Source organism: Mytilus trossulus, chromosome 2 (assembly GCF_036588685.1).
Source record: "Mytilus trossulus isolate FHL-02 chromosome 2, PNRI_Mtr1.1.1.hap1, whole genome shotgun sequence".
Classification (NCBI taxonomy): Eukaryota; Metazoa; Mollusca; class Bivalvia; order Mytilida; family Mytilidae; genus Mytilus; species Mytilus trossulus.
Genome location: NC_086374.1, coordinates 44,958,469 through 44,975,181, shown reverse-complemented (window position 1 = coordinate 44,975,181; position 16,713 = coordinate 44,958,469). Strand labels below are relative to the sequence as shown.

Here is a 16,713-nt window from a genome sequence, read left to right as displayed (position 1 = left end):
CGACATATAATCTCGAGCATATAATACCTGAGTATAATACTTGTAATAAGTCTACTTTCGACCAAAGATATATAATTCCATTCATGATATTATGTCTGTTCCCAAATTCGCTTGGTTATAATCAATTTTTTTTTTTATCAATATTAACTTTTTTTTGGTATCTTAAATAATTAAAATGCTTTTTAATACTGTATGCAATCTTTTTATTATGCAAATCCTCGATGAAATGCATACTGATTACCGTATATAGTAGGAACACACGTGCATGGTGTTGGATGATCTCAGAATAATTTCAGATAATATTGTTACACATGAAAAAACTATATGTTTGACTGTTTTATATAATTGTGATACTTTATGAGTAATAATACATCAAACGTAATAAAAAAAAATATAAATTTAAATGACATTTCGCATAATTAATAAAGAAAATCCATTAGTATGCTGTTTTGTTTTGATACGCGCCCCTGATTTATTCAAAATGGCACGTGCCCGCCAATTTTAGAATTGTAATCGACAAATACCAAAACCAAAGTAGGTATAAACGGACAATATAAAGGATTGGCAGACGTAATAAACTATGTAAAGAAATTAAATAAACGCAAGTTTCAATATCAATTTTCAGTGAAGAATTACACTAAAACTTTTGAATTAAACATAGTCGTTCGGTATTAAGTTCAATTGTATGAATAATTAGGTCAGAAGACCTTTGTTGACAGCTCATCAGTTACACAAGATTTTGGTGATTAGCTGTTTCTCTCATTACTTCCGTGTGAATTCGAAAATCAACACTTCAATAGGAATTCGATGTCGTTTGTGTGTTTATGATATAATTTCTAACTGATCTTTTAATTGTGGATATATGAAAGACTAACTCAAAATGAATCCTCCATGTGCAAAATGTACCAAGATTGTTTATCCAACAGAAAAACTGAATTGTTTGGACAAGGTAAAGGGGCGCTGACATTTTTCTAACCGGCTGCACATAGTTTGCCACTGGTTAGCCACTTGTAGGTCATTGGGTTCATATTTAAAAGGTATTTACGTGAACCAAATACTATTATCATTATAAATAAGATAGAATCATTGAGAATATAGCTAATGTTTAATACAGTCTCAGTTGTAAGCTGTATCGGTGGGAGGGGCACACGTTGACCTTGTCCTTTGATTTTGTATATATATATACATGTATATTTATACTGTCAATTGAAAAGTTAAAAAAAATCATTGTTTTTTTATTTTCAAGAAAAAATTGTTTAACAAGGCAATGTACTGTATATTCTTTCAGTTAAATATGATATGTACACAGCTAACAATCTTTGTACTTCAACTAGACACCCAGCGACCCTGGTTCTAGATACATTTGTAGGCTCCGTGTTGAAGGCCGTACTTTAACCTATAATGGTTTACTTTTTAAATTGTTATTTGGATGGAGAGTTGTCTCATTGGCACTCACACCACATCTTCCTATATCTATTATACTGACACTGTACCACTATTAGTGTAACATGTTTCTAGGAATACATTAGTACCATGATTTCATTTGAGTGTTAATACACCATCCCAAAAAATGGGGTAGTAAGGTCCACATTTTATTTTTTGTTTCAGTTTAGTTTTTGCAACATGATTTTGAGTTACATATTTTATATCTGTGACTGATATGTGTTCCTTTTGCCATACGCCATATTATAGTTATTGGACTATTTCCCTTGGTTTTTGTTGGAAATAAAATGACATTGAATAAAATGTTTGTTTATTCATACTAGTTGCCAGTTTCCTTAAAAATAGCTATCTTATAAGCACAATATAGTGAACATTGGATGTTTAACTACTCTTTTGAGACAAGCTCCTTTTTAGGTCATCTGGCCCGAAGGGCCAAGTGAGCTTTTCTCACCACTTGGCGTCTGTCGTCGTTGTTAACTTTTTACATTTTGAACTTCTTCTATAGAACCACTGAATGGAATGAAACCAAACATGGCATGAATGTTCCTTATGAGGTGTTGACCAAGTGTTGTTACTTTGTAGCCTATCCATCATCCAAGATGGCCGCCAGCGGGGGACTTAGTTTAACATAGGACCCTATGGGAAATGCATACAAATGACTTCTTTTAGAGAACCACTGAATGGAATAAAACCAAACATGGCATGAATGTTCCTTATGAGGTGCTGACCAAGTGTTGTTACTTTGTAGCCGATCCGTCATCCAAGATGGTCGCCAGCGGGGGACTTTTGAATGAAATTAAACATAGCCTGAATGTTCCTTTCCTTATGAGGTTGTGTTGTCACTTTTAGCCAAATTTTATATTTTTTAATATGATTTCAAAAACCCAAGTAGAAACAGGTGAGCAATACAGGCTCTTGAGAGCCTCTAGTTCCTTCATGATGACGCCTTTTGAAGCCACCCCCTTTACTCCATAATGACGCCTGTGTAGTACTTCAGTTGAAACGCTTTGACTATGAAATGTCTGCTTCAGACCTAATAAAACTTGTATCTTACATGAAAAGGATATATATTCATTTATAAATTATAGCATACGTTTGTATCGAATCCTGGTCCGTTCCCGCCCATTCACGTTTGCACCCACTCATGTTCGTCCCCTTTCACTTTCGCACCCTACATGTTCGCGCCCAATTTTACATTGGTTTTGTGTTTAATAACTATAGCTTTGTAATCAAGTTTTGGCAAGTGTATTCTTATATTTGTTGTCATTGTCTCAAAATTAAGTGAGACAACATTTTTTTTGTGTTGAATAAATCTTAAGCATGTGTTGGATAGTGTATTGTTTAAAAAAAAATCCTTTCTATATAAAGTGGGATTCTGTCAACGTTTTATTTTGTGTAGAATAACTCTTAATCATGTTTTGGTTAGTGTATTGCTATAACTTTGTTTCATTGACTTGTTTCAAAATGGAGTGAGATTCTGACTACGTTTTTTTGTGTGTGTTGAATAAATTTTATCATGTTTGATCATGTTTTGGTTATAATAGTGTATTGCTATATTTTATTGTTTCATTGTTTTAGATCAGAGGGACCAAGCTGTTAAAAACATTTATCTTTTGTGTTTTTCATTTATTATCTTCAATCATTTACTCATACCAAGCTATAGATACATTTTATTTACATTCAGCATTTACACCAAAGCAATTAAAAACAATAATCATGATTTTCCAATTATTCAACTGGAATTTGAATTAAAATAGAGGCGCTAATGTGTAGAGTGCGAACGGACCTTGGGTGCGAACGTGTAGGGTGCGTAAGTATATTGAGAGCGAACGGACCTGATACTGTTTGTATCTGACTTAAATTTATTTGTTGAAATATTTGTTTTTTGCAATGCATTAATACTTTATTTTTTGCCTTTTATTGAAAAATTCATGTGAATCAAGTATATTGTACATGTATGTCACAAAAGAAATCTTTGAGGATAGCGTTAACATATAAATAAAATGGCTAACCGCTTAGGGTCAGTGATTTATAAATAGATTTCAAATTAAGGATGGCCAGGTGTGGGAACCCTAAAAAGACATTTATATCTTATGTTCACATGATAATGTCATTCAAGCATCAAGTTATGTCTTTATAATTTCCCAGCCAATGGTGGCAGGTAGTTGGGATTTGAGGCAACAATGTTTTTAAGTACATGTACTGTACTTGTACAATGTATGAAAAGATAAACAATATGTTGTGTTTACATGTACACCTACGTCACGCTTGTCAGCATGAAACTCAAAACACGTAGCACGGTGCCCTGTTGACACATATAATTATTTGTGTTTGATATCAACATGATCAAAGTCATGTTATTTATGATGCCCCATCAATAGTTTAAAGGCATTTAATGTATGTTGTTTTGTCTCTGTATTTATCCTTTATAAAGTTTGGTTTAAGGTATACGACTTTCACGTAGGTCAAAGTTTATGGCCTCATCAACATGAAATGTACTGCACAGTGAAGTTGAACTGTTTAAAATATATGCCAAATTACAAAAAAACCCCACCTAAGTCAAGTGCAAGCGGGGAATGATGTTCTCTGTACCAAATGTACAGGTGCAATTTTTTTTTATATGAACAGGTGATATTGCTTTTGGTAAATTCATTACAAATGTACCTGTAAAGGTACATGTATAAGTGTGCAAGTACATGGACAAATGTATATATGTACAGTGTGCATGGTGTATGTACATGTACAATGTACATTTATGCTAGGATAGTACCACATTTGAACTTGCAAGTTTTGTCACGAATAAATGATTTTTAACTATGAATTGTGACATGTCATTGATCGTAATAGAACATTCATTTTCCAAATGTTAGATAAAAAAAATAAAAAATGTACATTTTGAATATTAATATATTTTAAATAAATAATGAATATGCACAGGCCAGTAAGCACTTTAAAGCATTTGTAAGTAGTAATTACCGCCATATTTTTTTTATATATATTTACAGATGTTCTATTTTTTAAATACTTGACATGCTTGACAAAATTATATAATTAAATTTTATCTGTTTACTTTTAAAATTTAATTCCCTTGACCTGATTTTATCTTAATGGCGTATGTACAGCACATACTTAAGAATATAAATTTGAATTAACTTTCGCATGTACTGTCATGCCTGTACTATACATTTATTATAAAAATGTGATTCAGAAATTTTTTGTTTGATTGATTGATTTTTGATTGAAATGATTTGAAAAAAATATACATGAACCTAAATCTTAATGCCCCACTGACCTCACCCTTTTTCTAGAAGGGATGTTCTTGTAATGTTTTTTCCCCCATATGTATGTCCTGTCCATCACACCTAAACACAACTTCACTCATTTTAATTTTCAATTGAAGAAATAAAAATGTGCCAATGTTGATTTTTTTCACATACATGACATATATACATATATACATGATATATATTTATTCCAATGAAGAAGGCTGTAATATTAATGGCCCAAATGTATGGGAATTTGTGTTATAGTTTTTATTATATATACATGTACATGTATGCACAAACTATGTAATTAAGTCATATGTACTTGAAATTATAGCTTCCAAATAACTGTTTTGAATAAGACATTAGACCGTTGTTTTTCCTGTTTGAATGGTTTTACACTAGTTATTTTGGGGCCCTTTATAGCTTGTTGTTCGGTGTGATCCAAGGCTCAGAGCCTCTATGTTGAAGGCTGTACATTGACCTATAATGGTTTACTTTTATAAATTGTTATTTGGATGCCTGGATGGAGAGTTGTCTCATTGGCATTCACACCACATCTTCCTACGTTGTCCTATATCTATTTGTAAAGTTTTAATGAAAATGATTAATTTTATGCATACATTTCTTTTTCGATCAAGTCTTATTGACTAGCTTACAGCATAGAGGTCAATTAGATTAATCTAATTTATATGTTTTCGAATATTAATAATTATTAAATGGAAAAGTTCCAAACATAAATATCATCTGACATCATGTTAAATATAACCACATCCAAAAGATTTAGCATGTCCATGTACAAACTATATGAACTATTTTTATGCCCCAACTACGATAGAAGTGGGGCATTATGTTTTCTGGTCTGTACGTCCGTTCGTCTGTCTGTCTGTTTGTGTCAGACGTCCCGCTTCAGGTTAAAGTTTTTTGTCAAGGTTCTTTTTGATGAAGTTGAAGTCCAATCAACTTGAAACTTAGTACACATGTTCCTTATGATTTGATCTTTCTAATTTTAATGCAAAATAAGAGTTTTTACCCTGATTTCATGGTCCACTGAACATAGAAAATTATAATGCCATTGGGGCATCCGTGTACGGGGGACACATTCTTGTTCCTACATATATTTTATCATACATGTACACGTTGTACATATTTTTGTACATGTAAACTTATATGTATACTGATCATCACACATGCAATCAAGATGCCATTCCTTAGTTTTCATGGTTTTAATAATAACAAGATAAGTATATAGATAATGAGTTATTTTGGTATTTCCACCTACACATCTATATAAAATATTTTCTGATTTGTTGGTAACATCAAATAGTTATAGTATCTGTTGATTGATAAATCACCGGGCCAGACTAAATCAAACTGTTTATTAATATATAATATAGATAAAAGTTACAAAAGAACATGCCTTTGAATAGCAACTGGATTATTGGCAGGTGGTTACTTAGGTTTCATAGTTTTACCTCTATGCTGAGGAGTCCAGAATCCTAAATTACATATTTTTTGGGGATCTCCAATTACACTAATTATAATTAACACAACAAATTACATTTGTACAATGTGTAACCTGAAATGTACAATGTGTAACCTGAAGTGTACTTTGTATAACCTGAAGTGTACTATGTATAAATGAAAGGGTTAAGGGATGATTCTTGGATCCCATTCCTTAGTTTTTATGATACAGGACAGTGGTGGATCCAAATGGGGGTTGGTTAGAGGGGTTCTGGGGAGGGGGGTTGGACCCCCCTTTTTATGGACGATCAATACATTTGAATGGGTACATATTGTTCCCCCCCCCCACACACATACATTTGTCCATACATTTTACTTCATTTGGCAGCATACATGTACATCTAAAAAAAAAAGAAAAAAAGAAGAAATTCTAAATGGTCTCAAAAATTTCAGGAATCAAATTTTTTAAAAGATTTAAGTTTCTGTTTGGTTTTAAGTGCACAGTGGCTAGAAAATAGATAAGATTTTGACAGTACTCAAGCCTGTTTGGTATTCAATTTTGGTTATAATTTATTTGCAATGTTTGATTTTGAAAGGCAACCCTCAACTTGGCTTGATTCAATTTTGTTCCATTTGTTCAATTTAGAGGAGATTTTGACCAGGGGTATCCTCCTATTTAAAGGTACAAAAATGTATATGCATGTACAGACGTGTTGCTGGTATAGGTACCATTTTTTGAATATCACAATTCAAATATATCGAGCAAGTGCAATTTCATGGAGGCAAACATAAGTTTATTGTACAGAGGTAAAGGATTGGTAATATCTAGCTTATATATAATGTTTTTTCCTAGATAAAAAATGTCAAAGTAAATTATATATACATGATTTTTATAAGCTTCCCATAAAGTTTTATATACAAGCTAAACTACTTAAAAGTTGTTGTTTACAAAATCCCACAAAAATACTTGATAGATTAATAACATATAAGACTAGAGGGAAAATTTGTCATTAAGGTCAACATCTATGTTTGTCTTTGTACAGTTGTAAAGGTCTTATGAATGGAAAACTAATTAAACATCACATTCCTATTCAATATTCTTCTGTAATATACATGTTCATTCATCATAGCTATATATATATTTAGTAATTAATGTGATGTTTATTCATAAAATTTATTTTTTAAGGAACAATTTAAGTTCTTCTGTATTAAGTATTTGCCTGTGACTGATTGTAAAGGTGAATGAAGAATTAGATTTCGTACTTTAAGTACCTTTTAAAGTTATTAGAAAGCTTGAAAATATTTTGAGGTTGTAATGCAGAGGTTAATTCTGGTTTTGAATGTGTACCAGTACTTCTTTTCAATGGGATGTCCACACTGGAGGGAGCATATATACTTCAAAAGGTTCAAAATACACCTGAACCTTAAAATATAGCTGATGTGAGGCAATTGTTTTGTTGTTCGTTGTTTTCCAAACCAAAAAGTTATTATTTTCGTTTCGTATTGCAATTTCAAACATCTGTACTTGTGAAATCCTACAGAACTTTCATTGAGTATGATTAAGTCATTCCTAAGTGTCTACATCTGCTGTGTGTATGTACACCTACATGTTATTACTGATGTAGTTATATTACCAGCACCAGACAAAAAGTCATAATATCATCATTAGATAATTGGTTTCTTAGCTTTATAAGAAAATTTGTATTTGAAGTACATAATGTAGTATATATCATTATATACATATTTCAGAGTCTACTGTGACCTCCATTTTCACTGAACTATATCTAGTACACATTTTTGTTTAGGGTCCAGGTGAAGACTGCCTTCGTTTGTGGGATTCTCTAGCTTTGTTGAAGACCAATTGGTGGCCTTGGGCTGTTTTCTGCTCTTTGGTTGGGTTTTGTCTCTGACACATTCCCCATTTCCATTCTCAATTTTATGTTTAATCAGACATCTAGTGAAATGATATTCCAAGTTAAAAAGTTTTATTTTTGAATTTCCTAAAAAAAGGAATGCATGTTTGTAATGTAATTATTTAGAGTTGGTGCTAGCATAAATCGTGACATCCCCAACCAACCAGTTTATTTAACAATTTCTGTCTTTTAAATTCTCTTATGTTCAATTGATAAGGTGAACCTTGTCGCTGAACCCAAGAAGATCTGACAAAACCAGTTGGGTTGTTGGGAAAACTTGTTCCTTGTAATGATTACTTACAAAGTATCCTTACAGTACTAGTCCAGTGCAGTCTGTTAGTAGTCAAAACCATATATGGTGTCCTTAAAGAAATGGGGTACATGTATTATTAAATTTCTATTTGTTTCTTATTAAGGGATTTATATAGGGTAACAGGTATACATCAGATTTATCTGTTCTTCTTGTTGAATGAATGAAATCCTCAAGTGATAAGATATATATATAAATGTAAACATGGTGTACATTGAAAATGACCATAAAACACAAACATTAGACATGGGAGTTGACAAATAAAATGCTTATCTATGTTATTTTCCTATTTACAATTAATGCTACAAAAAAATCATAAACTCACACTGAATTCACCTGTAAGTTTTCTCAGGTGTGACACAGGCCTTAAGGTTATGTTTGTAATACTGGTATGTAGGGACCCTGTGGATAAATGTTAAAAGATAAAATGATAATTAATACTTGTAGATCCACACCTTAACTAGATAAACCTGGATCATAACATTTATGTTTGTTTATGGGTGTCATTTTATCCATCAATATGTTTTTGATAAGGGCAAAAAGATATACTTCATTGCATCTATTACTTAACTTGACCCAGTAGATTCATGGTTGACCAAATGGTCACTAGATATGTGTTTATAGTTTCTAAATGTTGGATATGACTCAATTGTATTACATGAACCCCTAATCCCAAGTTCTTATTGGTGGCAGATCCAGAACTTTTTATAAGGGGGCCCACTGACGTTCCTAAGGAGAGGTCCACTTCAGTCATGTTTCAGTGATTCCCTACATATAAATCAACCAATTTTTCCCCATCTGGATCAGCCTATGCTTTCTTCACATCTATACATTGTAGTTGTAGGAGGAAAATGTTCATTTATTCTCTCACCCCAATGTTTTATATGCATATATACTATGTAGTTGCTGATTTCCTAAAGCTTATTTTCTGCTATAGGAACAGATGCTTTGATAAAGAAAAAGTGCAGGTGTGCAGAATCATTTAATTTAATACCAAAGGTACAAATGTATGCAGTTAATGCTGCATATTTTTGTACTTTTAAATTTGATTAAATATAGCAAATTCACTGTGACACAATATAATTTATTTCTCAGATCATATAGGTACTATATATATATATAGTTTTTTCATTCTTGCTGAATGTAACTTTTGTTAAATACCCCCTTGGTTTGTAACATAAAATAAACCATTATTTATTTTTATGAGTGAGATTTTTGTACTTACACTACTTGTTACCTTGAAGATGGTTATCAGACATTTATACCCTTTTGTATATTGAGATGGTCCCTCTGTTTGAGATAAGTAGCATTGGAATGTTATTTCTATCAATAGAAACATTTACCACCTGATATCTTTATTTTAAAAGCTGATTTGATGAACAGATATATACAGGGTGTATATTGACTGCATTATCAAAGAGTTACATTGGAAATAATATCATTAACTAAATATTTATTTTCAGTATGAGTACATTTATAGATATACTGATATGTCAATACTATACTTCCAAACAGTACATGCTTTATTCAAGAAATGTTTTTAAACATGTTCAAATATGCTTGAAGTAGACAATTTTTGAAACAGTATTCTTTTTAATGGAGAGACGAAAATTAAAAAGAAAGAAAAATGTACATGTGCCCTAAAAAATTTAACTATATTTCTAGAATACATGTATACATTAGTATTTGTCATTTAAGGTTATTTATTTCCATATATATTGGCATAAAAATAAAATGGTATAATTTGTTTATTTAAAAAAATATGTTTTTTTAAGTTTAATAGAGTATTTTATATAACATAACTTTTTTTTTCAGATATGGCACAAAGGATGTTTCAAATGTCAGTCGTGCAACATGACATTAAATATGAAAAACTACAAGGGTTACAACAAATTTCCATACTGCAATGCGTAAGTATTTTTGGATATGAAGGCTTGCTTAGGCTTTGTTTTCATTCAATTTATATTTAAAAAAAATAACTTCTCTCCAAGAAAAGGAAGGCTCTTTTTGCACAATATCAGACAATCTGGCAAGCCTGAAAATTGAAAATTAAAAAAAATAATATGTGACTTAGTTTTGACAATAACATTCTATGAATTGCACCATTTTTGCAGGGTAGGTCAGAATTGGAAAAACAAATAATATTTTATTTTAGACCTGGGGTGTCTAAATTATAATCCATAGAATTTTTTAATAATTTGCAAAATGTAGTTTATATCATGCTTTTAAAAAAAATTAGTAAAACGTTGGGCAAAAAGTGTCAATTTTGCTGAATTTTCGTCCTTTCTCTTGACCCAGAAGACCCAGGGATGCTGTTAAAGGTATCTAGCTGTAGCCTGCATGTAGTTTGGACCCTAGTAAACAAGTTGACCCCATCAGTTGTTAGGTTGGAGTGAATCTGATCTTGGTTCAGTAGTCTACAGAAGGTCATTTGTAACAAAAATACGGAATTTCATGTTTTTTGCAAATTTTTGACTTCAAATGGACCCCAAACCAGGAGTAGTCGTTTCCTATGCGTATTTTAATAATAATAACGATCAGTAGTTATATGGCTGTGGGTTTACACTATTTTTGCAAGTTTTATGTCTCTGAACTTTCTGTGTAAGATACAAATTTGAAGCCCACCCCTCCAGAAAACCAAGTTTTAGCCGATTTCTTTTTTCCAAGTCCGTATTTGTGCTCAAAATGCTACTTATACATGAGAAATGTGAATATAGATAGCCTCAGATTGATGGAACATGCATAACTATTAAAATAATTATCATAAAGTGGACTTCTAAAAGTATGGAACGCCATTGGAGCCAAATAACGGTGGTTTGGGTACACCTGTCATATGACGGTCACTGCATGGTAAGGGTTACCAAATTGAAATACGTAAATGAATTCATTAATTCAACAATTTTACATGTATGTATTATAGAACAATGGACATTAATATTTTCAGACATTATCCAACCTCAAAACCCACACAAGTAGCTGATACACCAGAGAACAGACGAATAGCAGATAATACCAAAATACAAAGTAATGTAAGTTGTCTCCCTTTCATGAAAAAGTACAAAATAGATATAAATTGTAAAATATAGAAGCTTCTGTTATACATTTGTACATGTAATAATGTTTTAGTCCATATAATACATATCATCAGCTTTTTACAATAAATTTATGACAGGTTTTCACAGTTAAGTTTGCTTTAGTGTAGAAATTAAGAACTATATTGACTGTGTTTGAAACTCAGATATTAGATTATCATGAAAGTATAGAATTTATAAAACCGACCGTGCGAGGGCTGAAAGGCCAGTCAAGGTCGTTAAACACTTCCATATATGAATTTATACTGACCGTGTGAGGGCTGAAAAGCCAGTCAAGGTCGTTAAACACTTTCATATATATATAGAATTTATAAGTATAGGTATAACATTTTATAAAGACGTTTACTTATATGTAATGATAATTAAGATTGATATATTTTATGAATCAGGTCTTATTAATGATGTTCTCAGACAGCATATCATTTACGTTTCTTTTCTTTTAACTTTAATCTTATCCTCGACATGTTTGTTGTCTCTGTCTAATATAAATTATTTAGGATTTCATTGAATAACCTTTTTTTTTTAAATGAAATTCTGAAATTTAGATAGGAACAGTTGGACTTCATGATAACTAATCTTAAAATTCAGTACTTTTTTTTGTCTGAACCAAGTAAATGAGGACTGAGTCGTTATTAAAAATGGACTGAAGTATTCTGTGCACACAAAATTCTATGTCCACCAATCTTTATGTAGCTCCAGTCACATTTTCTAGAATCATTTGTTGCCTTTTCTAACATAAAACAATTTTGAATGATTTTATATGTTTGAGTGCCTTTGTTTTAATTTGTATATACTATGATTTGTTATTTGATCAAGGCTGTATTTAGTTTAATGCTAAAGTAACACAGTTGTTTTGCTTTTTTCTCTTTATACTAACTGTATTTAGGTACAATATCACAGTGATTTTGAGAAAGCCAAAGGTTCCTACACTCAAGTCTCTGATCGACTAGACTTAAAACAGCACCAAGTCAACACCAATAATATTAGTATGGTATTGAAGCATTTTTATGGCATGAGTTAGGCAGTTGATGTGAAAACTGATACAAGAATGTGTTGGAATATGCTCTAATCAAATTTTGCAGTTGCTTCTTTGGTTTCATTACTTTCATAAAAATGTGTATTTTGAATGATGTTATAATTATTCGTCTATGATTGATTTCAATGTGTTTAATGATTGTTGTGATCTAACCAGTTACCTTTGGACTAACGTGGATTCATCCTTATTTGTTTGATACCAATTTTCGTGGATTTCATGGGAACAGGCCATGAACTACAAATTCAAATGTTCATAGAAATACAAATTTTCTATAAGCCTATATGTAGACTACTGCAAAACCATGAAATCAAATATTTACTAAAATGCAAGTTCTCCTCCATCCAGTAAATTGGTACCCACTACATGTATAAAGATGAATCTACATTAACTAATCTACATCAAAACATCCATTAACAGTTTTTTGTGTTCCCAATTTTTACATAGATGTATATCAAAATGGCTAGGTTCTTGATTGTACATGAGAATCTCAGAATAAATTCAGATGGACTTCATGTGTACCTTCATGCATAAATTGAATTTTAGAATTAACTTGTGAGTTTGGAGAATATATAAAATTTATTCCTAGAATGTTGTGCAATCTTAGTGCCTGTTGTGGACTCAAAGATGCTATGTTTGAAATGTCAAAAGGCTTCCAGCATCAGATTTTTTTTAAGTTTGTAGAAATCAGGGTACATCATCTTTCTCAAAAGATAACTTGCATTCAAATTTTTTTTCTCTATAAAACAAACATGCATCAAGCACAAATTTATGTCATTATTGTTTATAATACTTTAACCACGTATTATAATTGGACCATTTGGGTCATTGACCCATTTATTTAGCAATATTTAAATAGATGCATACATTATTTTTTTATGGTTTCCAAGATTAATGAATTGGATAAACCTTAAAAAATAAGGTATTCAAGAAGAACATACATCTCCATTATTTATAACATGTCTGTTGTAAACTTGCATTGTAATGCAGATTTCATGTTTAAATTCTTCTGTTCCAATCATCAACATGACCATTGATTAACTATCTTTTCTCATCATAAATTATTCATCATCTTTTACTGATATAACATTGTTAAAGGACAATTAATTTTGGTACAATCAAAAAAACATTCCTTTAAAATTTCTTATGGCAGATGAAAGCATAGTTTAAAAGTCAGTGAGATAGAAAAAAGTGGATTTTAGTTGGAACTTATTTTTCGGAATGATTAGTTTATAAATTTCTATATTGCGTTAGTCAATGTTAGATTAAGATATTTCTGTATGAAGGGATTTATGAGTGGATTGAAGGGAGTCCTTTATATGAAATATCTAATAGAGTTTATTCAAGCAAGCCATGTAAAATCAAAATGCAACCGTATGGTGAATTTAACAGGATAAGGCATGAAGTATTGTATGAAAATTCTGTCACACCCATTCCATTCATGCCATTGTTTTCTAAAAAGATAATGTTAAAGATTTTTATCTTCTTTTGTAAGTTTCATATTTTTTCTATAAAGTACTTGACCCTAAAACAGTATATATAAATAGTAGTACATTTGAGATGAGGGGTAACTTCCTGAAGATAAAGCTGTCGTAAATACATGCTTCATAACATGTAACTATCAATAAAAAATAATAAAACGTCAGGTGTTTGGATACATGTCAAGTAACACAGAAAGTAATGTTCAATCATACAACCTAACACTTCATCGTAGAAGATTGTTGTATTATTTTGTGTGGGATATAAGTATTTTGAACACTTTTACTACATGTATCTTACTTCAATAAATATATTCAGTATTCCTTATTTTTTTCCTTTTTGTAGAGCTTTGGCTTTAACTTTTCCTGTATTTGATCAACATCAGTATGATTTAATGTAAATTGACTTCATTTAATTTGCTAAAACAATATTGATTTGAAATACTGATGGTGAATATCTATGATAAGTATACTATACACTATGATATAATGATATAAGGCATGATAATATTTATTGGTATTGATTGTTTGATGAGAAGAGAAAATATGTAAAATTAATATCCTCTTCATTCTATCTGTAATGTAATCCCTCATGGCAGCAATCATATTGGCTTGATTTCTTTGTACATGTATTATCTTAAGTTCATGATGTCATCAATGAGATTGTAATACAAATGTGTAACTTACTGGAAAAATCTTGATGGTACATGTATTATCATAATTACATGGGGGAGATTGTAATATTACATACTAGAAAAATCTCCCAGTGGTCTGTTCAGAAGAACAGTTGCATGTCTTAGTAGACATAACCTTAATAGTTAACTGCATATCTACCTAGTATAAGTAAATGATTAGTCTAAGTGGAAATCTGATACAATACAAGTTGTGTAATTTAGAAATAGACAGTCAGTCCATGTGTATGTAGACTTCTGTGGTATTGCAACACATATCATATTTATGCATCATGGTTTGAAGTGGAATAATAGAAATTAACATTAAACTGATAAATTTGACAAAAGGATTTTGTCTTGTTTTAAATTCTTCAAATGTTTATGCATGAAAGAAAGAATTTTCATCACGAAATGAATAAGTTCATATAAAAATCTGAGCAATTTACTGATACATGAATACCTATCAAACTCCTGAAAGTGCAATATGAAATCTTAACATTTTATAGATTTTTGAAAACCAAAATGAAAAAGTTAAACTTCTGGGAAGATTCAATATAAAAAATCTGAATATTTTATTGATATGTGTATACCTGTTATCTTTTTTTTCACATCATCTTTAGCTATTTTTTGTAAAATAATTATTTTCTTATGTGCTAGATAGCATATCATAAAGATTTTGAAGAAGGAAAAGGGAAGTACATACAAATTGAAGACCCTGTTGAGATGAGACAGAATATGAAAAACCAGGAAAACATTAGCTTGGTAAATCTTACCAGTCTCCCATAGACCAGCAACAACCATACTTTCTTAAGGGTTGCAAGTACATTTATAAAATAAAAACTGGAAAATTATAATTTTACAGTAAATTGAAGAGAAGAATTTACATTTGGAAATATTTGTTATACAATGTATATAGTTTATTTATAAGTATTTTTCATATGTTGATTCCTTATGTGATTAACTGATAAACCACAAAACCTTTTAACTGAAGGAGATGGCAATATAGATTTTGTATATTTTTGTCAGTCTTTTAAATGATTTTCTCTTATAATAAGAATAAATGCATCTATGAATTGATTGTTTTAGAATTTAGATGAACTGATTTGCAGTGTAAATTTGTTATTATAAATGCATAGAAAATGTGTACTATGTAGTTGCTAGTTGACATAAAAAAGTAAACATAACATTTAGACTATATTCTAACATGTAAATAATAATGTGTTTTTATACGACCGCAAATTTTGAAAAAATTTTCGTCGTATATTGCTATCACGTTGGCGTCGTCGTCGTCGTCGTCGTCGTCGTCGTCCGAATACTTTTAGTTTTCGCACTCTAACTTAAGTAAAAGTGAATAGAAATCTATGAAATTTTAACACAAGGTTCATGACCATAAAAGGAAGGCTGGTATTGATTTTAGGAGTTTTGGTCCCAACATTTTAGGAATTAGGGGCCAAAAAGGGCCCAAATAAGCATTTTCTTGGTTTTCGCACTATAACTTTAGTTTAAGTTAATAGAAATCTATGAAATTTTGACACAAGGTTTATGACCACAAAAGAAAGGTTGGGATTGATTTTGGGAGTTTTGGTTTCAACAGTTAAGGAATTAGGGGCCAAAAAAGGGCCCAAATAAGCATTATTCTTGGTTTTCGCACAATAACTTTAGTTAAAGTAAATAGAAATCAATGATATTTAAACACAATGTTTATGACCACAAAAGGAAGGTTGGTATTGATTTTGGGAGTTTCGGTCCCAACAGTTTAGGAATAAGGGGCCAAAAAGGGACCCAAATAAGCATTTTTCTTGGTTTTCGCACCATAGCGTTAGTATAAGTAAATAGAAATCTATGAAATTTAAACACAAGGTTTATGACTATAAAAGGAAGGTTGGTATTGATTTTGGGAGTTTTGGTCCCAACAGTTAAGGAAAAAGGGGCCCAAAGGGTCCAAAATTAAACTTTGTTTGATTTCATAAAAACTGAATAATTGGGGTTCTTTAATATGCCGAATCTAACTGTGTATGTAGATTCTTAATTTTTGGTCCCGTTTTC

General features: G+C 30.9%; 1 protein-coding gene across 12 annotated transcripts in view; it reads left to right on the top strand.

Annotated features, from left to right (window-relative positions):
- Positions 1-735: 735 nt before the first annotated feature.
- Positions 736-16,713, top strand: part of LOC134707342 (LIM zinc-binding domain-containing Nebulette-like) — a 36,313-nt gene continuing 20,335 nt past the window's right edge. For 6 of the 12 annotated variants that reach the window (XM_063567028.1, XM_063567035.1, XM_063567026.1 and 3 more), the window contains exons 1-5: positions 740-949; positions 10,209-10,303; positions 11,338-11,422; positions 12,372-12,476; positions 15,325-15,429. In XM_063567028.1, the coding sequence (XP_063423098.1) occupies positions 881-949; positions 10,209-10,303; positions 11,338-11,422; positions 12,372-12,476; positions 15,325-15,429 (459 nt within the window). In that variant the 5' untranslated portion in view covers positions 740-880. Of the gene's footprint in view, positions 950-10,208; positions 10,304-11,337; positions 11,423-12,371; positions 12,477-15,324; positions 15,430-16,713 lie in introns of all 12 variants that reach the window. The other 6 variants (XM_063567033.1, XM_063567029.1, XM_063567027.1 and 3 more) reach the window with 5 other exon arrangements.